The sequence below is a fragment of the Haemorhous mexicanus genome, chromosome 2 (genome assembly GCF_027477595.1).
Source record: "Haemorhous mexicanus isolate bHaeMex1 chromosome 2, bHaeMex1.pri, whole genome shotgun sequence".
Classification (NCBI taxonomy): Eukaryota; Metazoa; Chordata; class Aves; order Passeriformes; family Fringillidae; genus Haemorhous; species Haemorhous mexicanus.
In genome coordinates this window covers 111,350,795-111,378,741 of record NC_082342.1, presented here as the reverse complement: position 1 = coordinate 111,378,741, position 27,947 = coordinate 111,350,795, and the positions used below count along the sequence as shown (strand labels likewise).

At 39.7% G+C, this 27,947-nt stretch overlaps 1 protein-coding gene across 2 annotated transcripts in view; it reads left to right on the top strand.

Annotated features, from left to right (window-relative positions):
* Nucleotides 1-1,341: 1,341 nt before the first annotated feature.
* TAB3 (TGF-beta activated kinase 1 (MAP3K7) binding protein 3) overlaps nucleotides 1,342-27,947 on the top strand; it is a 43,871-nt gene continuing 17,265 nt past the window's right edge. For both annotated transcript variants that reach the window (XM_059839935.1, XM_059839934.1), the window contains exons 1-2: nucleotides 1,342-1,620; nucleotides 26,987-27,175. In XM_059839935.1, coding sequence (XP_059695918.1) covers nucleotides 27,074-27,175 — 102 coding nt within the window. In that variant the 5' untranslated portion in view covers nucleotides 1,342-1,620; nucleotides 26,987-27,073. The remainder of the gene's footprint in view (nucleotides 1,621-26,986; nucleotides 27,176-27,947) is intronic.

Sequence of the window (27,947 nt, the reverse complement as noted above, 5' to 3'; positions counted from 1 at the left end):
CTCCTCCAGAAATGTTAGTCAGGCTTGGCGTGTTTCCGATGTGGGGATCAGAATACAGGAATTCCTTAATTAGCTTCACACAACCTCTGACAGAGGAGCCGAGGCCTCTGCACACGGAAGATGACGTGGAGAGTCACTAATGGCAATACAAGACACACGTCCCCCCTGCACTTCCAGTCCTGTACCAGAGAAAGACAGAAGGTGCTTACAGGGCTCTGCATCTGCTCTCATCGGTATCAGTGCAATGGCGCTTCTGTGGCTCTGAAACTGTAACAAAGACAAAAAAATCTACACAAGACAGATGCTGTTTAAACAATGAAAAATACCTAAATGCACACACACACACACACACACACACACTCTCTCTCTGAAGAACACAAATAATAGTCTTTATGATTTGTGAAAAGATGCATAAACCAGTTTATGCTGATGTACAAACCAAATGTAATCTCAAGGCCCAGTGTGTGGATGAAAAATCAGTGCACACCCACTAAACCATCTGCAAGGTTCTGCCTCAACAGGAAGATTTCAGCCTCCGGAGATGTCAGTTAAAAGTTCACATTGGATCAATCCATATTAATCATAAAAGCCCCGAGTCCATCCTGCAAGCAGAGGGACCAAAAATATTACTTGGACTGGCACAGGATCATGAGACATTTGGGTAGGAGCACAGCACACCAGCGTTTTTCTGCTCATAGCTATCCTGTGCCATGTAAGAACAGGCACTGGAACAGATTGTCCGTGGAGAGCATGGAGTCCCCTTCACTGGAGACATTCCAGCACCGTCTGGACACAGCCCCGAGCCATGTGCTCTGGGATGGCCCTGCCTGAGCCGAGAGGCTGGGCCCGATGACCCACTGCGGTCCAACCTGATCCATTCTGTGATCCTGTGAACTGTGCCGCAACCACAGTGCGCACGCACCTTATCGCTGCTGTCAATACTCAGAAAGCAACACCTCAGTTCCTGTCACTGCCCAGCCACGCTCAGGCTTCTCTAGAGGGTGAAGCCGGGGGCGAGGGTGCCCAGTCCCGTCTAGCACGCAGCACTGTGTCCTGCCCTGGCTACGGGGAACCTTCGTTTAAAAGCCCTTAGAATCGCCCGGGCGCCGGTCCGGAGGAAGGACGGGAGGGAGCCCCAGCGCGGAGCCCCCTCACACCGGCCTGGCCCCGCCCCTCGGGCACGGCCCCGCCTCTCCCGTGCCGGCCCCGCCCCCGACCCCGCCCTTGCTCCGCCTCCCCCCGCTCGTTGCCGCGCGCTTTCGCGCCCCCGTTCTCCCCAACCCCGCTGCCTCCGCCAAGTCTCGCGAGAGCCGTGCTGTCCGGCGCGCGCGGGCCGCGCCATGTCGGATGCCGTTGGGCGCAGCCGGGGCCCCGCCCCGCCCGGCGGCCCCAGCGCCCCGCACTGAGCCCGGAAGCGCTTCCCGGCCGCGCTGTGCCCCGGGACCCCGCTCCCTACTCCAGCCACCGCTCCCCGCGCCCGCCCGCCGGGGCACGCGCCTCTCCCTCTCCCCTTCCTCAGGAGGAGCGGGGGGGCCCCCGCAGCGGGGCCCGGGGCAGAGCCGGGGGGCGGGAATGCAGCCGCCGGAGCCGCAGCCGGAGCCGAGCCCCCAGCGCAGCACGGTGAGGGGGGGCAGTGGTGAGGCACGGGTGTGGGGGGTGAATTGGGGGGCGGGCAGGGCCGCCCCGCTGCCGGGGTCAGTGAGGGAGGTTTGGGTGGCACTCCTGCTCCCCCATCCCGGCGGGCTGTGGGTGTCCCCCCCCTCCCTGTGTGGGAGCGGGCTGCAGCCGTCCCGGGGGAACAGACGGGCTGCCCCGGGGAGCAGGGGCTGTCCTGCCCTGCGTGGGCCCGGGTGTGGTGACGGGAGGCGGCTCGTGTTGATCCTGGCTCCTGTTTTGCTGCCGCACTCCCACGCACCGAGCAGGGAAAACTTTGGTCTTTGTTTTTGGAGCCCTTTGCGGAGAGAGGCGGGCGGAGTGCCCGGGGATCCCGTGCGGGTGTCCCCTGAGCAGGGGTTGTGATGTCTGCTGGGCCACTGATGCTGCTCTTGCTGCGTAGAAATAAATTAATTAATAAAAAGCAAATGGAATCACAGGTAAACGCTGCCACTGCCCCTTGGACGTGACTGCAGCGCGATGCTGCTGCTGCTGTGCCTTGGCTCTAGAAATAGAAGGCCCCCAAAGGTAGCAAGGCCTTCCTTGGCTGTGCTCTGTCCAGAGTCTTGGCTTCAGTCGGGTTTGAGATCTTATCGACTGCTTGTATTGGCTCTGAGGAAAATTAACTCGAGTTTCCTTTTAGTTGGTTTTTTAAATGTAAGTGGATATGGTGGATGGATGCAGCTCTTATTTATACTGTTCACTGTTAGTGTAGGACTGTGCAGTCGCTGTGCTTTTTCCCTTGTTCAAACATAACTTGTAACATGATATTGGCCGTTGTTTCCCTGGCTTTGGCAAGGAGAAAATAAGGAGAGGAAAGACAATTGCTTAGATGGTTTGGCAGTATCTGTACTTCAGATTTTGGTGAAGATTCCCTGTGTTCAAAAAAATGGAATGGCTTAGATATGCCACACTTGGAAAGTAATGGAAAAACTTAAAATAAGACACTGTGTTCAGGTAAACATGCATAAAACTGTTATGGAAGGTCTCAGTGCTAACAGGTTTGAAGACACTATTCTTCAATTCTAAATAAATCTTGAGAGTGGTCAGGTCAACCTATCCAGCTGATGTGTCAGTATGTGTTTGTTATTTTTAGTGCTGGTGTTTACTGTGACAAAATTGAGTAGTATTTCTTTATGGGCTTATGTTCTTTAGCAGGTGCACCTGATCACTAAGATTTCCAGAGGACTTAGTATAACAGACCTCTTAAAACTTACAGGTAAAGCTTTCATGGTCAAAGGCCAGTCACTGTTCTGGTAACTTTAATTTTGTTTTCTAGCTCTGCAAGAAAAGCAATACTTTTTCTGCCCCTCCTTAAGTATATTTGCAGTTAACATATTTCATGCAAAAAGAAGAAATGTTAAATTCATTTCCTCTTTGTAGAGAGAGGAACAGGCTTCTTAAAAATAAAGTATTTCACAACATTTGTTAAAGCTTGCACTTTGTCCTGCCTTATGAATGGTGTCTGTTGACAGCAGTAATCTGAAGAGTGCCTTAACAACCTGTATTAATGTATATATAGACAGCCTCTGTCCTTAAACTTACCAACATACCAAATTTTGCACACATTAGTAAAGAATAATAAAATCAGCATTTAAGCCTGCCTTTAATCTTGAATATTTTGCTTTAAACACGGGTAGCCAGATGAGTATGAAGTGTTCTTATTATGAAATTATACTCTTATTATGAAATTATACTTTTATTATGTTTTTTGTTTTTCATCTTGTGTCATAACCTTTACATATAATCATGGCAGGTAAATGTAATGATGGTGTTGTGAGATCTGTGTCCATTCTTGTTTCCTGAATCTCATTGAGGCTCCTTTTTCTTTCCATGATTTTTCATCTTGAGGAAGACTAGATAAGTTGAGTAGGTATTGTGAAAACACATCTGACTCTCAGCCAGCTTTGGTTATGTCTGTGCTGTTGTCTCTCTGTTGAGTTGCAGAGTAAAAGGTAATCCTAGTGGAAATCATCCAGGAGAGTACATTGATGTGATTCTTTGGGTTATCTGGCAAACTCTCCTCTGTCCCCTCTCAAGAATTATGTAGGGCTTAAATGAAGTTTTTGGTTGTGCTGGTCTGTAGAGGCTTTCTCCTGATTTCAAGCCTGTGATGATTTGTTTTGTATGCAATTGTAAACAGCATAAGTATCCTCAAAGTATGACCTGGAGAAGTATTCTTGGTTAGGGCAAGAGTTATAGGGGTATGTACTGCAGTTCATAATAAATAGGAAACCTAAGATATTTTATTGAATTCTTTTTCAAAGCATTTTGTCTTCAACTGGGATGAATTTCAATCTCTACTTTCATATCTTCAGCGTTTCAACAAAATCACCAAAACAAGCAAAAGCCTTTGATTTACTTTTTTGACACCAAAGGTATTATAGTGATGATCGAGTCATTGAGTAAATGATCAAATCTAGTAAATTTTGGTTAACATCAAGTCTGAGTGTGTGCTTAGTCATCCAACTCAACTGTGCTATGACACATTCTGCTCTGGGAGCATCTGTGATGCTGCTGTTCCTCTGCTGTGAGCTGAAGTAGGTGCAGTGCCTGTGTGCTCACACATAAGTGCAAGGAAAGTGTAACAGAAGGTGTTTGCAGTGGAAGTTTTTTTTGTTTCATGGTATGGTTAATAGGCAGGTGAAAAACAGTGTGAAACTGAGAGGCTTCATACAGAGCCCAAAACATTACCATAAGCACCTTTTGGGCTACTTTTGACTGCCAGATGCGTGGTAGAAATATCTGTGACTTGTGGTTTTGCAGTGTCTTTCCTGTCCCTGTCTTTAACAGAAAAATAAAGCCGAACAGAGAAATGTTGGTGCTACCTAGTGCAGTAAACTGATATTAGGGATTTACTTTCAAATCTCTGGCAAAGTTTTCTATTATTGAGTTTTTTGGTTTTTTTTCCAGGTTGGAACTCTTGGTTTTCCCTATAGTACAAATTTTCTCTAGGCTTATTTCTGTATGGGCATAGTAGACTAAAATACTGTCCAAAAGTCTATATTGACTGTCTTGTTTTTGTGATAGATTGAGAACTGCTTTGCAGAAGTTGCAAGTGTGGTGATGGCATGGTGCCAGTTCTCACGTGTGAAACTCTCTGTAAGTGGAAAGATGAGTTTTGAAAGACTTATTTAGAATCATGTGTGCAAATGTTAAAGGTATTGGTTGAAAACACTGCTAGAGTAGGTTCTTGTAGTCTGCCAAACCTTCAAGTGTCAAAGTTGTCCTTTGAGAAGCTTTCAAACTGGGAATGTGCTCATAATCCTTAAACAAAACACTCTCTCCAGCTCCAGGCAAGTGGTGATAGTGTAGGTGGTTCTGTGGTACTGAATATCCATGCTGGGTGTCTCCTGTTCTGTGTGAGGAGGCTGGTTGGTCAGCAACTTCTGTGCTGTATCAGTCAGTGTTTAAGAAGTGGCACTGTGGTATTGGTATCCAGGAGACTCATGCACAACTTCCAGAAAAAACATCACTGGGGTGTTTTCATTTACTTGAGAAGCTGAAATACATGTCACAAAATTCAGTACGTTATACAGTGAGACAATGCCACAGTATTGCTGATAACAGTTCAGGTTGTTCAGTGAGTTCTTACTGTTTGGTATTTTTCTTGTTCTGTTCTTCTTTTTGAAGATTAATTATACCAGATAGATCACAATGTCTGTCTCAGCTTAATGGCACTGTGGAAATAACATTTCAATATTCTTACACCCCATTGATTACTATGTTGAATGTTTCTCCATTTTCAAGTATTGTTTTAAAACAGCCAGCATAGCACTAGAGATTAAAAATGAAAAATGCCATCTCTGTTGAGGTTATATACACTTTTGTGTTTTTAAGAAGCATTAGTTCTTCAGTTTCTGGTGGGCTTTATTTTATTAAGGGCCTAAATTCAAAGTAGTGGTGTTTTAAAAGCATTGAATTACCAGGTTTTGTCCTAATCTGGCTCTTTTGTTCAGAAAATTACTGCTCTTTTCAGAGAGTTGTTTAAAGCAGGGGGCTTTGTAAGCAAATAGCTAAGTCACAAAGAGCAAGAGAGAGAGGCAGTTCTGCTGTGGTAGTGTTGAGCAGCCTTGCTGTCACAGCTCGAGTACAGATGTTTTCCTACCTGCATGTGGGCTTGCTGGTGGATCATTTAGAGTGCTTTCTGGAAAACACTTTTCAGCAGATTCTGTTCAATCTGTCATGTTCCACGCTCAAAATGAAATACTTTCTTTCAAATGAAATTGCAAATCCGCTAAAGTGTACATTAATTTGAAAAGTGGATCAATTTATGTGAAATCACAGTTGATCTAGGAACAAATGGAGAGTTTTTAGAAAAAGAAATCCTGTTACTATCAGTATTTGTCTTGGATGTTGTGGCAGGAAAAAAACTTGAATGATTTAATAAACTGCACTCAGTATTGAGTATTGACTGTTTCTTAGCAGATTTGGTAAAAAGAACCACAGCAGTGCTGGTATTTTAATCTTGCAGCTTTATGCTTAAGCATTTTTCTATTCCTTGGTTATATTCTGAGGTGATTTGCCCCCAGGTCATCTGTTTGAACAACTCTTCCTGCTTTACAGAGTCACAGCTGCATTAGAAATTGGCTGGCAAAAGGCTTTGCTTGTTCTATGTATGTTATTTGTCACGTTGGTATAAATCTTCAAGTGTAATTCTGTGTCTTCAGTGGGGAGTTTGTATACTTTGGCTTGACTCAAGATGTGGGCATTTTTTCTTAGCACTTGAAAAAGTTACAGATTTGTTTTCTTCTTCCGTGCTGGGCATTGGATCAGTAATAGTTGATGAATAGAAGATGGTTTGGTTTTGTGGCCTTTTTTTTTTACCTAGATATTGTGCAAGTTTTGAAAGAAATATAGAACTTGGCTTTCATGTGGATGTTCTTGAAGATCAGCTTGCAGAAATAGTAAGCCAGGTACTAGGCTGTTGCAAAGTATTGCATTAAAGTGTACCTGCTTTTTTTTCTTGGAATTTTTATGTTTATCTTGAAGGAATAGTAATTCTCGCTGTAATCCTGCTAATTCTGGATCAGAAATTACATGTCTAGATAAGACAAAGTGTTAATTTGGTACAATTTCTCTGTTGCTTCATATTTGCTAAAAAAATATGAATAGGTTAAATTTCTACTAGCAAGCATTACATCGAACCTCTTCTTCTCACTGCTGATTTGAATGTGTTAAAAACTTTTAAGTTATTTGCTGGATATTCTGCTGAAAAGTCACTTGATGTTCTTTCCTGGTAAAAATCAAGTTTTAGCTCCTGGGTAATCTGTAGATTTGCAAATGGGACTTCAGTAATTGCTGAGTAAGTGTTGTAGCTTAATTCAGAACACTTAGATGAAATTATATTTTAAAACTTTTGTCAGTGCTTTTGTACATTACCATGGATTTTTTTCAGCTCATTAGTTAGTTTCAAATGGACAGCACAGGGGAACAGGTAGTTTAGTGTTTTATCTATGCTGTGTTTTTTGCTGTTTAGGCAGCATCATGAAAGTGTGGTTATAAAAATTAGTATGCTGTTCCAACTTCATGAGCATCAATGACTAATACAGGTGTTTCACAACAAATCTCATTGTTGGGATGAATGCTTCATGCATTGTGAGTAAGAACTTTTTGAATAATTGCTCAGGAATATGTTTGCAGTTTTGTACTTTCTCCTGTTCTTACACTGGAGCTGTTACTTTTCAATGTGTACTGGTTTCAGTACCAAGCAGTGACAGTGAGAATTATCCCTGTCTACATCCAGCTTCCTTCTGTGTTGGTTTGAGTTCATTGGCACTTTCTGGAACAAACATTTTTTAATTATTGTTTTCCTGGAATATCCAGTTTAAAGGAAGAGAGGTCAGACTGGGAAGAGTTTGTACCACATCTATTGCAGCTGAATTAAGTTCATAAATGCCAGAATGTAGGTTCTCTTAAATGAAATCTGCCTCTTTGCTTTCGAAGCCCAGCCTCTAGATGCTGTAAATGCTTCTTTTGCTTTAAAGAAAGTTCCATGTCAAGTAAATGTTCTACTTGCCAATCCCTTTCAAGATTTGGGAGTTGAGGTAAATGAGGCTGAAGGTAGCCTTAGGCCTAAGAGAGACCTGAGTAAGATCAGCTATTTTAGTCTGTCTTTAGAAATCATGATCTACTATATTAAAAAAAAAAAAAAAAAAAGAGTCAAAAATCACTTAAGTGTTGAAATAAAGTTCCTTGATCTAGGAGTAAGAGGTCTGTAAGAGGGAAGTGGCTTCTGTAGAGGACAACTTGAAGCTTTCCAAAGAGAAGAAAAAATCTTTTCAGCAGCTCTGTGCAGCAGGTCTTGATGGTCTTAGTTCCATCAGGTGAGTGCCATCCTTTTGTAGTAATGTGGACACTGAGGCATCTTCAGTGATCTCTGTTGTTGTTACTCATGGAGGCACTAGTACCAACAACACAGACGTTTCTGGTACTGTGATAAACAGTACTTCTATTTCTGTAGGAACACTCAGTCACTTTAAAGCTGCTTTGCCTTAACTGAGACATTTTTTCTGTAAAAGTTGTAGCAAAAATTTATGACACTTCTCCTAAGAGCATATGTTACCCAAGATGTGATCAAGGCAGGGAGGCTTGTGCTGCTTGGTTCTTATCTGTACTGTTCAGTTCCTGGGTTTTGATTTCAGAAATCCCAGTGCAGTTTGTTCTCATGTCCGTCTGTTGTGGAGAGGTTGAAACATAGCAGTGGTGGACTGGTGTCTCCAGTCTGATGGAGGATTCCTGTCCTGGAAATGCAGAGGAGATGGAAGAAGAGCTCCTACTTCTCTTACCTTTTAAGAAATCCATATCTTCAGAAAGAGAGATTCTGCTCACTCTCCTAGTGGTTGGAGAGTGAAAAAAAACTTCTTGTAGGCAGTCTTGGGCTCAGTGAAGCCCTGGTCCTTGTGGATGTCAGTTCATGGACTTGATGGCTCAGAGAACTAGCTGAAAGGGGACTGGTGTTGGGGAGCTGACAGGAAAGGATCAAAAGAGGTCTGACTCTGTTCTGTGAATTGAGTTTTAGAAAGATCCCTCAAAACCAAGCAGTCCTTATGTGCTTTCCCTCCCGCCACTGAATATTGTTAAAATCTGTACCGTAGATTATTGTTTTGTCCTGCTTCCTGTAAAGAAGTTTAAAGAATGAGATTCTAAAGTCTCTAAATGTCTCATTTTTTGAAAGTTATGAAAGGTAAGGTTTTTGTGAGCTCCAGAAGAAGAGGAAAAGAAAGAAATAGGTTTAAGTTAGAATTTCTATGATTCAGGTGAGAGGAAAGTAGTTATGACATTGACATTTTCATATGCTTCTTCCTATGTTGTGACAGTAGCAAATTTCTGCTTTAAGGTTACTCTGAATAACTTCTCTTGAGCATAATCCCTGGATTACTCTATCCACTTGACAGTTCATGGGATATTTGAGTTTAAGCTTTGCCAGTAGCGTTACTTAGTCAGCCCTGGAGTAAGGACTAAAGGTATTTTGAATTAGTTCCTAAGTTCTACTTTCTGAACTTTTTTTGCCGCTGTTGGTTGTAGTGCCATCAGTAAAAATGGTTGACTGCCACAGGCTTATGTAAACTGCACTTTTTTTTTAAGTTAAACTATTTATGGCACAGTCTTGTTAGTCTGTTCAGAAGGTGAACACTCTACATACTTAAGGGGAATGCATTTAGATTTGCTTAGGGCTTTCTTTTGTCTGCTTTTCTGAGTTTGGTTTTACATTGTTTTTTTCACTGTAGTTGGTTTTATGGGGGTTGAGGGTGTTGTTTGTTTTGTTTTCCCAGCAAGTGTATGGTATACTTAGACTTGTAGGGCAAGTTATTTCTGTGTATAGTTGAATATGTGAATTATGTAAGCATGTTACATAATCACAAATAATCTTAATTTTTATTAAACTATAATAAAAGTCAAGCAAGGAGAAAAACTTGATGCTTGGGGTTATTTGTTCAGTACTACTAATGATCCCATATTCTGTACTATGAGCATCTTAGTTGTTTGGTTTCCTGATAGCATGTACAGTGTGGCAGAATGGCACTAGAAGACTGTCCAGTAGACAAATATTCTACCGAAAAAATGGATTTTTTTTTTTTTTTTTTTTTTTTTTTTGGTGTAAGTATTTGAAAAGTGTTTTGGTGATTATTTGAATAATGCATTCTTGAAAGCATTAACAGCTGTGTTGCATTTGTAGTAAGCAGTATTTAACTTGGGTTCCTTTAATAGTTAATGATTTTACTAGCCATGAAAAAAGACTACTTAAACATGAAATGAGCTTGCTAAGGTGCAAACCTCAAGGTTCAATTATAATAGGTTTTTATTACACATATATTCAAGTACATCAAATTTGTGTTAGCTTTATTAAATACTCAAAGATGAGTAACTTCTGAGTATATTACTGTGATTGTAAGTCTTTCTGCAGAGTAACTTTTCAGGAGGGATCTGTGAGGATTCCAAACTTGTCTTTAGATGTGTTTTAATTCTTATATGATATTGAATTAAACTCATATCAGTTCTGTGTATCTCAAAATTCTAACATTTTTCAATCACAATATTTATATTTTGTATAGTTTGCCTTGGCTTTTGGATTATTTTCTCTGTTTGCTAATCCATGAGATTCATAACTAATCTGGTTTGATGGCTTTGTTTGTCCTGTGGTTGAGGCTAAGAACTTTTCCCAGTTCTTCCAAATAAAAAAGAAAATGAAGATTCAGGAAGGCAGGTTTTCAGGAAGTTGAGAACAATCAAAACTACTCCAAGGCATAGATTTCTGGCTTGCTGGAATATAGATCATCTGGATTTCAAGGAGATGCTGTTTTTTCTATCATTTAACATGGAAAATAAGACTTCTAAATCTTACATGTTTTCAGTGTCTAAATCACTGGGTAGGTAAAGTGTGACCAACCAGAACTATTGGTTGCATGGTTCCTTGCAACTATGAGCTTCCTGTGAATAAGAGGAAAACTGCCAAATGGAATTAAAGAGTTCAGCCTCAGACTGTGACTTGGACTGCTCTCTTAATGAGCAAGTCTAATTTTCAATAAGTTTTTGTGCCTTACCTAAAGGAAGAGTCTGCTCTGAGGTCTTCGTGGTCAGATCTCATCCTGACACTTTGGTTTAACACTTCTTTCTCTCTCACCCTGGCTGCCTGCTTCTGTCTCAAAGTTTTGTGTCTGTCTGTGACACAAGATACTGGGGGGATTTGTGGGGAGTCAGGGAGCTGATCCAGTTTGGGTGAGTAGTGTTTGTAAATCAAAGTTTAGCTGTAGTGATGTCCATGTCACTATTTGGTCTCTAAATTTGTGGTGGTGTGTTGGGAGGAGCAAGCATTGAAATGAAAGGAGAAGCAAATTCTTTCTTCAGAATTATTGTGTTCTACTGGTTTAAAGTGATTATGAAACAGCCAGATGAGACTTCCTTTGTGACAGTTTCTCTTGAGGAAGCACCCAGAGTATGTGCTATTGGAGAGCATTTTATGATGCTAAATATTTCCCTAGACAAAGATTCCCTCCACCACCACCACCCCAGCTTATTTCCTGAAATTAAAGGGTTTTTGTGCCTAATACTCCCTTGTTTAAAGGCAACAGTATCAAAACCACCTCTCTTTTGCTGGGGTTGCTGTTTCCTTGGTGTTTAGGGTTGTGACTCTGTATGCTGGACAAAAAAAAGGATGAATTTGGATGTTCAGTATTGCTTTTCCCTTGTAACTGCATATTTCTGTGCCTCAGCGTAGAAGGGAATTAGATTGCAGCCCCCATGTTCCCAGTTAAAGTTGGTAAGAACCTTGGTATTTGAGTGTGGTATGTTTGTAATTTTTGGTGTGGTTTTTTTTCCTTCTGTTAATTATTTTGCACTTTTGATGTTTCAGAATTTTTTTTTCCTGCAAGTAACATTCAATAGCATCTTGGTAGTTCTGATATTTCAGAATTCACTGCCGAGTTGTCTTTCTATTGACTTCCAGACCAATCTAGAACACGTTTGTTACATAGTCTTCATTAGAGATGCGTTTGTTTTATGCTATTAATTTTAAAAGTGCTTTTAAAATGTCAAATACACTTGGCAGTTTGTTTTCTTTAGGTAAAAGTAGTTGTATGAAAAAATTTGTAAATTAGGAACACATACTTTTGATTTCTAGTAATGAGATTTCCTTCAAATATTTGATTCTTATTTGAAAATAATAATTTGAATTTTAGGAGTTGCTTTTTGTAAGAAATGATGCAGACTGAGAGTTTTTAATAGAATTTTATCATGCCTATATGATTTTTTTCATGATATCATTGAAAGTTTATAAAATGAATAATAAGTAGAAAGTCAATACTACAGTGTTTGAACCCGTGGATTAATCGTGCACCTGTTTGGGGTTTTTTTATGTGTTTCTATGTATTCTGGACTTGATTCAGTTGAATTGAGCATGTATAACTACAGAAGGAATGTCTTTACTCTTACACGTACTTGGAAATGTTATTATAAAGGCACTTTCTCATTAGGCTGTTTTGTCTGAGGGCTGTGTGCAGTTCATTAACGTCTCAAATATGTAGAAAGTTGCTCTTATCAAACAGAATGGCTGGGTATGGAAATCTGACAAATAATGAAAGTAATAGAGATTATTGTGTACTTGAGGAAGTATGTTCAGAGCTGCATGTGCATTGTCTTCTGCAAATGTTTAAATTTATGTAAAATTTACTTTTAATCCATTTGAAAATTAGACAAAATAACAAGATATTTGAATTAAGAGTAGCTCCATAGGCTAAACTGTGCAGACAGTAGTGGAGAATTAGTGGGTGTTGAGTATCCAAAGTCTTGTGTATTCCCTGACTGGAGACCAATAGCCCTTCTTGGAATGTGGTTAAAACAGAGAATTAGTAAGGTTGGATGAGATGGTATTCTAATGTAAATCTGGTAACTGGACGTTCTTTTGATTGTGGTTCTCAAGCAAATATTGTTTTTTAAAAAAAGATTTCATCATTTTTCAGCCAGTAAAACCCCAGACTTTAAATAGTACTGAGTTTGGTTCACCACAATGGAAAACCGGCGGTGTGCAGTAGTCATGAAAATGAGCACCAATTATTATTGTATTGTCTGGGATTTTTTAAAGTATGAATTACCTTTGTTTTTTTAAAGCTGATGCTGAATCAAAGCGCATGCGTCTCTGAGGTACCTAATTACTTAATTTGCATACTTCTCCAGCAGTTATAAGGAACAGAAAATCTGCATATGATTTATAGTCAGACTTAACAGGTCTGTTGTGGTATTGCTCAGCTCATCTGTCCATTCACATACTGAACATGTAGCATTGCTTTTCATCCTGTGGGGGAGGAATGACTCAGAACAAAATCAAATAAGGCTTGTGCTTAAACAGCACTAAAAAATGTCAAAGGTTTTCATCTCCTTACTTCTCCTCTCTCTCCTTTCAAAGCAGAGAGAACCCAAAGCATACACTTGAGTCTGGGTTGTGTAAATTCTTAGAGCCGAGTTTGCAGTATTCTTGTAAGAATTCTGAAGGAGTCATTGGGCTGTTTGGTGAAGCAGAGGGTGTGACTACTTGCACTGTGATTTTGGAATCAAGGCATCAGATTACAATCTTATTTTAATATAAGATGGTTAGGTTTTTTTATTCAGAAATGTACACATTTCTCACTTTTGCTCCTTTGTCCAGGGCTGGCATTTTGTGTCACTTACTGGCCTAAGGGGAATGCTCTGGTGGCAGTTGTGCTTGGCCAGCCAGGGGGAGACAGCAAGTTAATTAAAATTTTAGATTTTTCTACTGTCTAATCTTGTGTTGTATGTAAGACTGCATTGTATTTGTGGGAAGATATGATCTTGATTTTTTTCTTATTTTTCCCCTCTGTGTTTTCTGTACATGGTGCACCTCTAAGACTGACGGAGTTAACCGAGAAGACTGGTTGGAAAGGTTGAAATTCTTAATTACTAATTGAAGAGCTGGGCATGCTCCACATTGTTGCTTTCTACAAACCATATGGACACTCCCACTTCTTAACAGTAGAGAAACTGGGAGATTGGTTAATACCACATCTCTTCCTTTGCTGCAGTATCCAAGCAAAGGAAACCACTGTGGATAATAGGTGAAAGAAAAGTTTTTGCGTTCTTGTACTGCATCTGAGCCACTCAAATTGTTGGGTGGGTATCAGTTCCAATCTTCTGTTCTGATGGAGGTGAAGAGCCCTGAGCACAGCACAAATACCAGAGCAAGCTCAGTGTAGTGTAGAGAATGTTTCAACAGTTCTTTAGCTATTGCTTTACTGAGTTACACACAAAATTCCATAAAATCTGAAAGAAGAGCAAGGTCTATTAAAACAAAGAATGACATGGATTTTGGAGGCTGCACCTATCTTGAGCTGCTGGACAGCATCTTTTTGGTTTTGAGGAGTGAAATAATCCAAACCTCTTGAAGAGAAGAATGAGTTAGTAACTATTTTAGGTTGAAGCTGCCTTTGAGCCCTTGTGGTTTTTTCTTTTACTAAAGCAGGATTATGAGGATAGCTTCCTAAAAGGGAAATGAAATCAGTGCAGTTTATCCTACCAACCTTAATGGAGTACAGTAAGGCAAATCAGTGTGGAAATGACTTGGCTTTAGAGAGATGCTGATTGCTTAAAGTGCTTAACTTGCATGTGTAACTTATATTTGGAAGGATATTTGTCATGTAGAATAAAATAAGGTATTGTAAAAATACCGTGAAATGATAGCTTTGAAATTGTGAATAGGGACTTTTGGGTGAAATGCTTTGAAGAGTCAAGTACTACCTGAAAGTTCCAGAACATGGGCCTCATTCATTTAGTCTCATATTCAGATTTATACCTTTTTTTTTTTCTGTATCTCTGCCTGATGAAAGTGGCATTTACTTGTAACTTCACCATCAGCCAGCTGTGCAGTGTCAGCTGGGGAAAGACTGCCTAGTAGTCAAGGACCTCTTTCCCTCTACTTTGTATCCTACAAGGCTGCTTTTATAAAGCCAAAGGTTTGTTCAATATGTTCTTGCTATAGGTTGCAGTCACAGGCTCTGTGAAAAAGGATCCAGCTCCATCATCACAAAATTGGTCTTTTATGCTCAGGTGCATGTAAAAAGTTACACATGCTCCAGCCAGGAATTGTGTTAATCTCATCACTTGGATTTGAAATTTTCTGGCCTGGTGTCAGACCAGCAAAAATAAACCAATGTTATGACAGATGACCTGAATACTGCCAACCTGCATTTGCAGGCAGTTTCATTGAGTAACTAAGGTCCAGACTGCAAACACAGCTTTGGTTAACCTACCAAAGTCATGACTTAACCTTGGAGAGAGAGCTAATGTGTGGGTTTTAGGAGGAATTTGTGCTTCTATGTAACTATAGCTGACCTATGAGTGATTATAATTCATTCATCTTCCAATTTAATTTTAGAAAAATAAGGAAATTGGAATAAATCTTAGAAAAAAGTCAGTTTAAAATTGTACCCAGTTTGCACAGAAAAGCATGAAAGTTATTTGACAGTATGAAGACTGCTCCATTATTAGAATAGAATATTCTAGCTGTAAGTATTGATTGTTTTTTCAAATATACAGGCTTTGGATACTACACTTAGTTGGGAACAGAAGAATTTACCAAGTAGCTATTAGATTTTTAATTTGGCAGAAGCAATAAATACAAGGAAAATAAATAATAAAAATATATTAACAAACTTATATACATATGCACACACGTGTGTATAAATACAGTGGAAAAAGTGTCACTGCCTATGGCAGTGGGTTTGGATTTAGGTTATCTTTAAAATCCCTTCTGACCCAACCAATTCTGTGACTACCAGAAACTAATTTTGTTCATGAAAAGGTTTAATGTAGGTAACTGCAGTTTTTCAGCTGTTATCTGTAGTTTCTCGGGTGTTAAATCCACCTGATTTGAAGCTCTCTGTAGGAAGAGGATACTGTAAAGCTTTTATTAAGATACTGGATACTCTTCAAGGTCTGAAGCTGTACAAGAATTTTGGCAGGAATGCATTTTAGGATGAACAACTGTATTCATATTCTGGTCTTTCCATTATCTCTTTTGGCTCTTTCCATTTCTGGCCATGATAGAACAAGTGAATCTGAAATAGTATTGAAACTTCCTTATAGAGATTTGCTATTCAATCAATTCCATAGACAGGATAGCTGCAGCTTTATCCGAGTGATGATTAAACACTACCTTACATACCAGTGTTTCTTGTTGCAACAGATGTAACATATGGATAGCTTATGGAACAAGGGGAAACAGCTTTCCTTTCACCAGACTTTTTTTTTTTTTTTGTATCCCATTAGTATTTTTAATAGAGAATGCTGAAGTTAGTGTAGAAGGAAAGCATTTAAAAATGTCTGCATTGTGTAGTATCTAAGACACATCTCCCCAGAAAGTCCATCTGGGGCTAAGGTGAGATAAAATAATGTTAATAGAAGATGATTGTGGTCTGATGTTGCAGAAACTGTCTGTTGTAGTAACAACAATATAATTTTAAGACATTCTTCCCTCTCTGCCCCCAAAAGCAAAAAGAAGAAGAAAAAAAAAGATGTAAAAAGCATAATCTAGGGTGTATATGACATTTGTATATATACATGTATAGCTCATACACATGCATGTCTGTATGTATTTTTGTTGTTGGCTGATAATTTTTTATTTTACAGCCCAAGGATATTGGGCACAGCAGTTCCTGACTATGGCACATGGTCGAGCACCTCTTCATGTAGAGGTGTGATCATGGATAACCTCAATGTGTTATGTTATATTGCAGTAGGCAAAAGTAACATTAATATAACGTGGTGTGTAACCTCGTCATGTGACTGTCTTGCAGAACTCCCATGAGCAGGTATTCATGTAAAGACTTGTCAGAAAATACCACAGAATCAGCAAGGTCTATGTTAGATTTCCTTATGTTAACAATTTCTTCTGGAATGATAGAAAAGACAGGCACACTGTGTAACATGTTCATTGTATTTTATAGCAATTCTTCATGTCAAAGAAATTTACACAAGCCACCAAAGTTTAATTCTAAACTTTAGAAATGAAAGTTGATGTTTTCTGTTGTAGTGAGTATGGTTCATATTTTTCTGTACTGTTGTTCTGTATTGACTCCTGTCCATTGTTTTCTTTCTCTGTCAGCTTTCTCCGTTTTTGTTCCTGTTTATATGTGCTTGTCTGCTTCCCTCCTCAGTTTCATGTGTGAAGAGTCATGTCCTCCATCAATTTGTGTTTGCTGGGGACCCTGAAAAGTGGTTCTGTCATCCCCTCATTCCACTTCTTTCCAGTCTAGGGTTTTTTCTTCCGGTTTCGATGGCCAGAGTTAGGAGAGGCTGGTGGTCATCAGGCCAGAGAGTGTTGAATGTTGTGCTTCCCAGTGTCCTTTTCTCCTTTCTGAACTGGTCATACTGGGTGTAGAAATGTAGGGAATCCAGTGTGTAGACAGACTGCAATTGATGTTGCTTTTTGCAGAGTTGTCACTTATAAGGGCTGCTAATAAACTTACACAGGTCACTTAACTTGAAATTAGTGGTAATTACAGTCTCTTCTGTTTCTGCAGAAAAAGGAATACTTCTACTTTATGGTGTAAATATACTTTGTGATCATTTTCTCAGTGATGCAGAAAAATGTAAATGTTTAAGACAGGGTGTGTTACAGAATTTGTCTGCATCTTATAAAGCTTTTCCATATATGCAGTTATCAACAAAGTAGAAAGCTTTGATTCAGTGTATTGAATATAGAGTATTTTCAAGATTTGTCATAGAAGAATTAATCAGAGACTTAACAGAGAAACTTGACTGGTCTGTTTATTTTAAACTGTTGCTTGCAACACTACTATGGCAAGCCATCACAAAAGTCTTATGGGTATTTCAGAAGCAGGAAACCTGATATTTAAACAGTTGATTTAGAACTTTTGTCCTCTTCTTTCTGCCTTGGTAGTTGCTTAGTTCTAATACTTCAAGTTTTAATTCAAATAGATGAAATTTTCTGTGGTAGCATAAGCGATTAGATTTTATTTTTCAAATGTTATAACTCATCCTATTACTGGATTGCAGCATGATTGAGTAAGTGAATTTAAATTCTGTAGTTATTGCACAGCTTCAGCTTACTCTGAGAGGAGGGCCATGCTTTTTTCATAAAATTGTTTTCTGAGCCACCAAAGTAAAACAACTGGTTAAAAATTCAAATAGTATAGTTCTGAATGTGTGAAGTGCTTTGGTGTGCCTTTTATAGAAGTATCTGCAGGCTTAGACAATCAGCTTTTACTCTGCAAATGGAGCCTCTTTCAGATTTATTGATAACAATTTGTTTGTTTAGAGCAGTCATTTTTAGTAGGGAGAAGCCCAAGTCAAAGTGAAAAAGTAAAGAAAAGCAAGGGGCGCATTTAGGCTAATTTTGTGACTAGCCATTGAAACGTGTAACAGCTGATTTATGAGCGTAGATAACACCAAAATTTTACAAGTTCAGTGGGAGTAATCCAAATTTGGTGGGTTGGTTGTTTGGGTTTTTTTAAAATGATTTCTCTCTTGAGGCTTTTTGCAACTTCTGGCTTTAGTGGATTCTTACTGATGTGAAGTCTTACAAAAGTACTTGCAGTGATTCATTTCGTAGAAGTGTCTTGTGGAGAGACTTGTATTTTGACTTGTAAATATACCTAAAGAACAAAGCCTGTTCCAAATGTTTTATGGTGGATACAGTACTAGCAATGAATTTGTCATGTAGGAATAGGAGTTAATGCTGAGAGTCACCTTGTGTAGGAGCTGCTAAGCATCTCAGCCCGGAACAATATTGAATTCTGTTGTGCTGGTCAAGATTCAGACTGGTGCTCTGCAGATAACTCAATGTCCATGGTATTTGAAGACATTGCTTCTTTGAGAAGTATTAATCTCAAACTTCTGAGATGGAAGCTCACTTTGTCAAACAGATTGTGTATGAAATGATAGTCCAGTACTTTTGCTCTGTGTTAGCTCAGTTCTCTCCTGTATAAACCTCAGCTTCTAGTAGTTGCTAAACTTGGAAATATGAATAGCAGACTGTACTTAAAAATGAAGAAAAAGGTAAAGTTTGTGATCCATGGATTTACAGCAGATCTTCTCCAATGCTTTTTAGTATATACTCAGTTTCACATTTTTTATCTCCTTTCTGGTTCATTTTGATTCCCAGAATAGGATATCACTACCAAAAAATTTTGCATCATCATAAAACTGCTTTTATCAGGGCCAACACAGAAGTTGATGAATTAGGAAATCTGGCAGTGTACTGTTCCCTGCAGGATTTTTCCCAGCCACAGCCTCATTTCACAGGTGTTCAGTCAGAAATCATAGATCATATGTCCTCCTAAGAAAGGCAGTTCATTGCTCTTACAGCTTTGGGTTCAGTCATGATACTTGTGCTAACCTCAGGATTGTCTGTGAGCTGTACAGACTCACTTGCATTTGCAACTTTTAGTTGTGCCTTGTGTTCTGGAGAGCCCTTCTGGAAGCTGATATTTGTGGCATAGTAGCATCATTCCTGAGCTATCCCCCTGCCCTGGAAACTTTCTCGTTTGTAACTTTGCTCTGTAGTGAGAGCTGCTTCTACTTGCTCACTGGGGTGAGAGAACCAGCAGTTGTTTCAAAATATTTACTACTGTGATGCAGCTTCTCAGTGTATGAGAGGCTTGGAAAGATTAGGGGAGACTTCTTGTCAAGGTCTGTCATGACAGGATGAGGGGCAATGATTTTAAGCGGGAATACAGTAGGTTTAGACTGGACATAAGGAAGACAGTTCTGAAGAGGGTGGTGGGGCACTGGAACAATCTGCTCAAACAGGTGATGCTCCATTGTTAGCAGTGGTCATGCTGGACAGGGCTTTGAGCAGCCTGGTCTAGTGCCCCCTCAGCAGGGCTTTGGAACTGGGGTGACCTTTGAGGGTCTTACCACAACCAGACTGTGCTGTGACTTACTTATTAGAGGAATTACTAGCCAAGAACCTCTTAGCTACTTGCTAAAAGGAGTAGCATTGTTCCAGTTACGTAGTCCTCTCATTATAATTCAGTTTTTACTATTTCCCAGTGTAATGTAGTTATTAAAAGTAAATTCTGCTTTGTGGAGGTTTGAGTTGTGTATGGGATAGGGATGAGTTTCACCCCTTTTGCTTCCAAAGCAATTAAATAAGTAACATCTCTATAGAAGTGTTTTGTTGGAAAAGTCAAGTTTTGGATCCTTCATTGCAAGGACTTGAGGTGCTGGAGCATGTCCAGAGAAGGGCAATGGAGATGATGAAGGGTCTGGAACACAATTCTCAGGAGCAGGACTGGGGAGCCAGGTTTAGCCTGGAGAGGAGGCTTCAGGGGTGACCTTACTGCTTGCTTCACCCGCTTGTAAGGAGGTTGTGACCAGGTGGGGGTTTGTCTCTTCTCCCAGAGAAGTAGAGGTAGAGCAAAGGGAACTGGCCTCAAGTTGTGCCAGGGAAGGTTCAGGTTGGATATCAGGAAAAATTTATTTGCTGAAAGAGTGATTAAACATGGGAACAGGCTGCCCAGGGAAGGGTGGAGTCACCATCCTTGGAAGTGTTCAGAAATTTAGTAGACATGGCACTTGGTGATATAGTTTAGTGGGCGTGGTGGTATTCAGTCAGAGGTTACGCTTGATCTTGAAAGTCTGTTTCAACCTTAATAATTCTGTGATGTAGATGGAAGAGAGAAAACAGTGACTGTTTTCTGTTTCCACCCCCTACATCTCTGCTGATGAACTGGTTAAATGTTTCCAAAGGCTAGCATACTGTCTGTATACTAAACACTGGTTCATTTCAGTGTTGATGGCCCATAAGGATGGCAGAGTGTAATTAAAGGGGGGAAAAGCAAAGCAAATACTAAGGCACACAAAACACGTGCTTAAGAGGGAACAGTGATTGATAATGATTTTTTGAATTTTTGTAACAACCTGTGTAATTACCATGCTTGTGCACAGGTCGACAGATTCAACCTTTTTATGCTTCAGTCATGTTTCTAGGCAGTGTCTCTATTTGGCCAGAAATGGGTTTCCTCTGTCCAGGTTTCTGTTACGTCAGAGTTATATATTGTTTTTGTGTGATACAGACACACCACACTGTATCACAATATTACTCATTTATAGAGTCTGTGGGAAGAGTTTCAAACATGGACAAAACTGATCATTGCTTAAGTTTAAGCTACTGGGGGGGAAAAAAACCCAAGCAAGTGAAGGAATGATTTTGTTGCTCTACACTCCTTTTTCATCCATGATAGTATTCTAATCATGCTGACTTTAATGATTAACATTCCATTTCAGTACTCTGAGCTGTTCTAGGCCATCACATGACCCATCTGGGTAACTGTTGTATGGATAAATGGGCAGGGATATGGAGTTGTCAGGAGAGCTTGTATAGCTTTACCATAAGAGATCAATTGGTCAACAGCGATAGCTTGTCAGCTTTATTTTTAGTGTCATTCTGCTGTATACCTCTTTTTTGTGCTTCACATTGCCTTGCTACCATCCAGGGGTTTTATGTTCTTTTACACAAGTGAATGACTGTTCATCAGAAGACAGCTTGCCAAACCATGAAGCTGTGGATTTACTGACATAGCCGGTCATTCAGAACAGTGTCAGCAGCATGCTGAGCTCAGCTTTAAACATTGACTGCTTGTATTTTGCTTCGTTGACCTTTATAAGTTTGTGTGAACTGACAAAATGTCTTAAAGTTCTGTTGTGTCTGTCCTACTGTGTGAAGCAATACAGCCCCAAAGATGTGGGAAGTATAACCCTGTAAATAAAGAAAACGTCTCTTAACAAATAGGCATTCTAATTTCTGAGGTGGAAGAATTATGCCTAGATACATATAATCCTAAAAATTATTTTAGCTGGACTGTTGCAGGGAAAAATAATCTTTGGGGTGTCTCTTAAATCATGTTTATACAGTGAGTATGTGACTGAAGATGGTTGTGAGGAAAAATTGCTCTTGGCACTGTTAAAACAGTTTAGTTTCTTGTATTTCTGAGATTTTAAGGTCTTCTAGCTAGCAAGTTTTTGTGAAGGTGTCACATTACCATAAAATCATTTGCCTGCCTTTGCTGCAAGAGCAATCCAATGTTTTAGCTGGATTGCTGTAAGTGTTGTGACACTTGTGGGATGAGTTAATTGTTTTTGCTTATTTGAATGGTTAAATAAATGCAAACAGTGTACAAATCTGTTGTCTTCCTTTTCAGTATTGGAATTAGGTCTTCCTTTTCAGTATTGGAATTTTTAACAATTACAGCTGATGTAATTTTCTACTGCAGGCAGGCACCTTTGAATTTAAGGTAACAGTGGTTCCAGAGGCTACTCAAGGATTAGAGGTGGGATTACTACATGATTGCATCTGCAGCCAGGTCAGATGCTGGGCATGTTTACAAGGCTATAATTGATGCCTATTAAATAATAGGTATGTGTGGGATGGGATGTTAAAAACCACATTTTTGCATAGTTAATCCTTTGTGTGAAGCAACTCAATTTGAATTTTTAACTTTAAGTGTCATGGTTCTATGCAAGCTGATTTAAAAAAATGTTGCTCTTCAACAGCTTTTCTGTTTGCAGTCACTGTAGGAAGTACCACAATAATTATATACCTTAACATCTACTTGAGTACTGAAATACAGAAGTGGAATTGGGATGTGATCATGCAGTAATGGCTGAAATCATATTTATTTCTTAAAACTACATAAGTAGCTAAAACCCCAAGGATACTAATACTCAGTCTAATAAAGTGCTTTCTAAATATGTTGTCTGAGCTAATTAGTCTCTTGTCTTCTCATGTGTTACTGTTGGCAAGCAGTATATGGACAGTATTGTGGCCTTTGGAAACATTTAACCAGCGTGTCAGCAGAGATGTAGGGGCTGGAATCATTCTGGTGATAAAGAGCTGCTGCCTGTAATCACTTGGTCTGTCACAGTTTTCAGAGAGAGTTTTTGTAGAGGATATTGTTGGTATTGCACATTGAGCAAGTGATGGGGAGTTCGAAGTGTGGTTTCAGTTTTGACCTGTTATCTGGTGGTAGCTTTGGGGCTCAGCTGACAGGCAGCTTTCTTGCAGTGCCACAGCATGGTCTCCGCTAATTCCAGTACTGACAGCACTTGGTAAAATCTCCATCCTGATTTACTGCTGTTTATACAAGAACAGCTTTTGCTTTTGTTATAAATCTGCTTTAGGTGAAGGTGTCCTCTTGTCATGGCTTTAACAGATTAGATGACTGACATGTGCTGAGGGAGGTGGTGTGGTGTTCTTGTTCTTGTACAGTGGGTATGCATTGTGCAGAGAAAGCTTGTTAAACTAATAAAAAGTCTCTAGTTTGGTTTCTAAATTATTTTAACACGTTGAGTTAGTACAGTTGTGAGTTGACAGAGGGTGAGAAGAAAGGTGGAGAAAGCTGTTCAGTTTTATGTGAGTTGTAACTACCAAGCAGGCTGTGAGGGTGGTATAAAGGGTTTGGAGGAGCAGCTGAGGGCACTGGGCTTGCTTAGCCTGGAGAAGACTGAGGGAGACCTCACTGCAGTCACAACTTCCTCATGAGGGGAAGAGGAGGGGCGGACACTGATCTCTGCTCCGTGGTGACAGTGACAGGACCCGAGGGAATGGCCTGAAGCTGTGTCAGGAAGGTTTAGGTTGGGTATCTGGAAAAGGTTCTTCACCCAGGGGGTGGTTGGCCACTGGAACAGGGAAGTGGTCACAGCACCAACCCTGACAGAGTTCAAGAAATGTTTGGACAGTGCTCTCAGGCACGGTATAATTCTTGGGGCTGTCCTGTGCAGGGCAAGGAGCTGGACTTAGATATTCCTTGTGGGTAGCTTCTGACCCCAGTATATTTATGATCTTGTAAGCTGATTTTTTATTTTTGTGTTCTGCCTCTCAGTTTTTTTCTTCTTACACTTCAATGCCCAACTATTGTTATAAAACTCTAAACAATTAAATTTAAATTATTAAGTCCTAAGAAAGTGTCTTCCAGGTAGCCTGTTTCCTGAAAGTTCACTCAGGAATTATTTAATTGTTCCATACATAGTAATTGTATAAGTGTACATCAATACATAATTTATACATTTTCAGATAGAATTGATTGACATAATTAGTATTTTTTTACATACTTTAGATTCAGTTGGATCTTATTCCTGGTGATTTATGTGTCTTTATTTAAATTGATTTAGTGCTTCAGAAATGACGGTAGCAGAATAGATTTCCTTCTCTGTGTATTTGAACAGTTCTTGGGGAGGATCAAGACTGTAGTAGTTCTGCTTTTTTATCTACTCCTTCAGAAAAGAGGCATCAGTTGATTGAGGGAACTGTTGGTTGTTTTCTTAACTCATAGTATACACAAAAGGCTTAAGGAAAAGATTAAATGTACATATCATTTGGGCATGTAAAAGGTGTGAAAAGGCAAATTATTCTATTTCTTTAGGACTTGAGTCATGGTTTGCTTAATTCCTGAGATTCACTGAGTGGCTCCTGAGGTTAGCACTGCTTGTTAACCCGGCGGGACCAATTCTGTGACAATATGCTGTGATTTTGCCATTAGAACTGCCATGTATTTAGCTCTGTTAATTTAGTCCATCTTCATGAGATACTTTTCATCTAGAGTTTGGGTACTCTCAACTCCTTCCTAAAAGTTAGAGATGAAACATCTTGTTTTCATTTTGACTTTGGGTTGGGTTTTGATGCATTGAACTTTCAATAATTATGAGGCTGATCACGTAAGGCACCTTAGTGTGTCCCTTAGCCTATGAATGCTGTGGAAGAAGGTCTTTGAAGGATTGCTTTCCTAGCCTGTAGTGGCTCAGCAGGAGTTCTTGTCTAAGCATCTCAGCTGTGTAGCCTTTGCTGTAAGCCCTTGGCTCTCTGAATAACTTGGTTCTCTGCCTGCCGTGTGCTGTGGAGCAACATGGGAAGTGGGTATTGTATTCCAGCCAGTTCGTGCCTGCTTAGAGTGGAAAATGGGCAGTCAGTTGTAGTCAGGTCAAGTAGAATAAGCTGAACAAAATGCTGGACAATAGGCAGGACAAAAGGCTGGGCTTGTACATAATGACAATAGTAAATTTTGTGGTATTGGCTAGGGGGAAAAAAAAAAACCAACAAATTTTCATAATAGCTTAGCAATGTAATCCAAGGATTTCAGAATGATTGTATGTTTGTTCATGCTCCCCAATAATTATTTTGAGTCTCTTGTAGGCTTTTTAAGGCTATCTGTTTAAGTGTAAGGTCTGGAAGCTTTGACTCCTCAAAATAAAAATGGAACTTTGTTTAGAAGTTTGATAAAATTCGTAGTTGGCCAGTAACTGCCAGTTACTTTGTATTATACCTCTACTCACCACACATATTTGGGAAATGTTAGAAAACACAAAGTTAACTTCTGTTATTTTAAAACCATAGTAGAAAAACATTGAATGTGTTGGTGATGGATCTTCAGTCCATGTTACATTTAAACTTTTATTTTAAGAGAGAAATGGTGCAAAGGCTCTTGTCTGTGCAAATGAACTTTTCATAATTATTAGCTCCTGTTTCAGATGCCATCATCTGCTATTCCACAGAAGTTTTAACTGCAATTTATTCTGTTAGGGTACTCCTTCATTACTGCATTTCAGCCTTTGCCTCCTGGGATGAGGAGAGTTGTGTAGAAACACATAGAGCTTGATTGCAGTCAGGTTTTCTTTGAGTATTCTTGTGATGATCTGCCTTTCAGAGTATAATGTTTGTTCATCATTTACAAAAAAAAAATAGGTTTATAAAAGATCCCCTGTTGTGCATGTAGACAGGAATTTTCTGCTGGAAGCTTAATTTCCTTTTAAAAAAAGCATTACTGTGAACAGAAATGAATTGTGATGTACAATATAAGTGTATTGTGATATTTCCTAAGTCACAGGAAGATAATTCATATATCTCACTGTTCTTTAGACTTGTCTCATTTATCTTGAAGAAGTGTGTGATGTGGCAGATGTGATGCTGGGTACTGGAATACATGAGATGGGACAGAGAGGGATCCTTTCTGTGTGCACAGGTGTTCAGTGAATGCTGATAGCAGCTGAGAGCTGTCCACATGCAGAGCCACACATCATGGACTGGACTTGACATGACTCCTGCTTTTTTTACCTCTAAAACTTTAACCAAAGTGGGGTTTTTTTACCCTAAACCTAACACTTTTCTTTGAAGATACATACTTCTTTTTCTTGCCTAGGAAAATAAAGAAACTTTCAGAGGAAGCTATTGGAATTTTAGTGCCTAGAGGTATGTGTGTGCTTGCTGGTCTGTTGTGCTGCTGGAATCTGCTGCTGAAAGTTGAACTAACAAATGAAAAGCTGACTGAATACCTGCACCATGTGCCACTCACAGTTGCACTGAGGTCAAGATAAGCATGATTCAAACTTGGGACTTTGGGCAGATAATATATTATTAAATGCCAGCTCAGCTGGTATCTGATTTTCATTTTCTTTTTGAGCACAGCAGTGCATTCTCTGCAGTTAAGAATTCCACTGAGCAGTACTGTTGGAAAGGTTTTTGAAGCTTAGCAGTGATAGATGTGTAACAGGGGCTGTGTCATGCAGCACCTCATGCAAAGTTTTTGTGAATCTTTGCTTAGACATCAGCTGCCTTTTGGTTATTGCTGTGATCATGAGCCACAAGTGCAAAAAGCGTTTGACTCAGGCTGATTTGCCTTCCAGTAGTCCTTGAGTATTGAAGTTCAGGTAGAATATTTTTGTTGAATACAGGAATTTTGAAATGGAAGGAAGTTTAGGGGATTTTGTTTGGTTAGGTTTTTGTCACTCATTAGGTTAGTATGAATGTAACAGGTACTTCACAAAAATCTTACGTAGATGCTTCTCTAATCCTGCAAAGCGCTCTTTAAATTCTGTTTAATTCTTGTTCAGTTTCCCAAAAACTGCTTCTGACTTCTTGGATTTGTAGTGATGTAAAGACAAAAGAGTTTGAACCCTGTTAATAGAGTAGCTACTTTGTTTTCCAGCCTATCATTTCTAGCATATTGGAAATAATACATCTGTAATTGGTAATACCTTCATTCTTTTCTGCGGACCTTTCAGAATTTCACTGGGAGTAAATATATAACAGTTCTATTTTGTGCAGGTCACAATAATTGAAGTCACACATGGTGCTACAGTGGGACTGAGTAAAGACCTGAACTTGCACATTCCAGTGCAATGCCATAGAGACATACCCATGGTATGTTAAGTGTTTTAATATTACCATTTGAGACATGATTATTCCCACTCTTATGTTTAAGCTGTAGTCTCTCTTGGTAGTTAAAAAGCATTACGGTAGTTTTTCTGCACAAGCAGTTTGGGAAGGACAGAGTTGTGATGGCTTAAAAGATTGTTTTCTTTCTTACAGAAAATGCCAGAAGCCTCAGAAGACCACAATCATTGGAAGGCCTGTTGACTTCTGTTCTCTGGTAATCTGGAACATCATCCATCTGGCATGGCGCAGGGCAGCCAGCAGCTCGACGTGCAGGTACTCCATGATCTCCGGCAGCGTTTCCCTGAGATACCTGAAGGCGTGGTGTCTCAGTGCATGCTTCAGGTATGGTGAACAGTCTATTTTATTTTGGCACGAACTATGAGTTCGGTATGAAAACCCTTTTTATTAGTACATGTGGAGCATAGATTTTCATTCTCTTGGTTTTATTTTAAAAGGTTGGAAGACTTCACTTCTTGGATTTCTGTCTTGTTTTTTAGGTACAAAAATTCTGTCATTCTTCACTTAGGTTTGTGGTGGTTATTTTGCACTGATGTTTTTTCATTGTCTGTGTGACCTGTGACTGTATGTATATGGATAATAAAGAAAGTGGCTAATAGGATGTTAATTGATGACAGCTACATAAATAACATAGATCTATTGGAGGAAGTTTTAGTAAACAGTCACTCATACTGCCAAGATAAGGAGCTGGACTTAGCGATCTGACGGTTTTCCCCCTTTTTCTCATGGCTCTCTAGAGGTTTAGTTGTACTTCTCTCTTTCTAGGTCAGGTGGTGGTTCTTTTCTCTGCACTCCTTTTCCTTTCCATTTCATCCTTCCACCTTCATCTCAAATCAGAAATTGGAAATGATAATAAGTCACCAATGTAATAAGTAGCGGTTATCTGGGAGTACCTTCAGTTAATGGGAGGAATCAAGAATGGAATAGAAACATGCAAGATCTGGTTTGGCCTTGTGTGGCCATGGCTGAGGTTGGAAAGCTGTACTTGCATCCTGCCTGTCCCTGGCAGATGAGTAGGTTTACTTAGAACAGGGGTTGTAATTTTTGCATTTTGTCTTCTAAATCATACAAATAAAAATTAATTGCTTTCAGACAA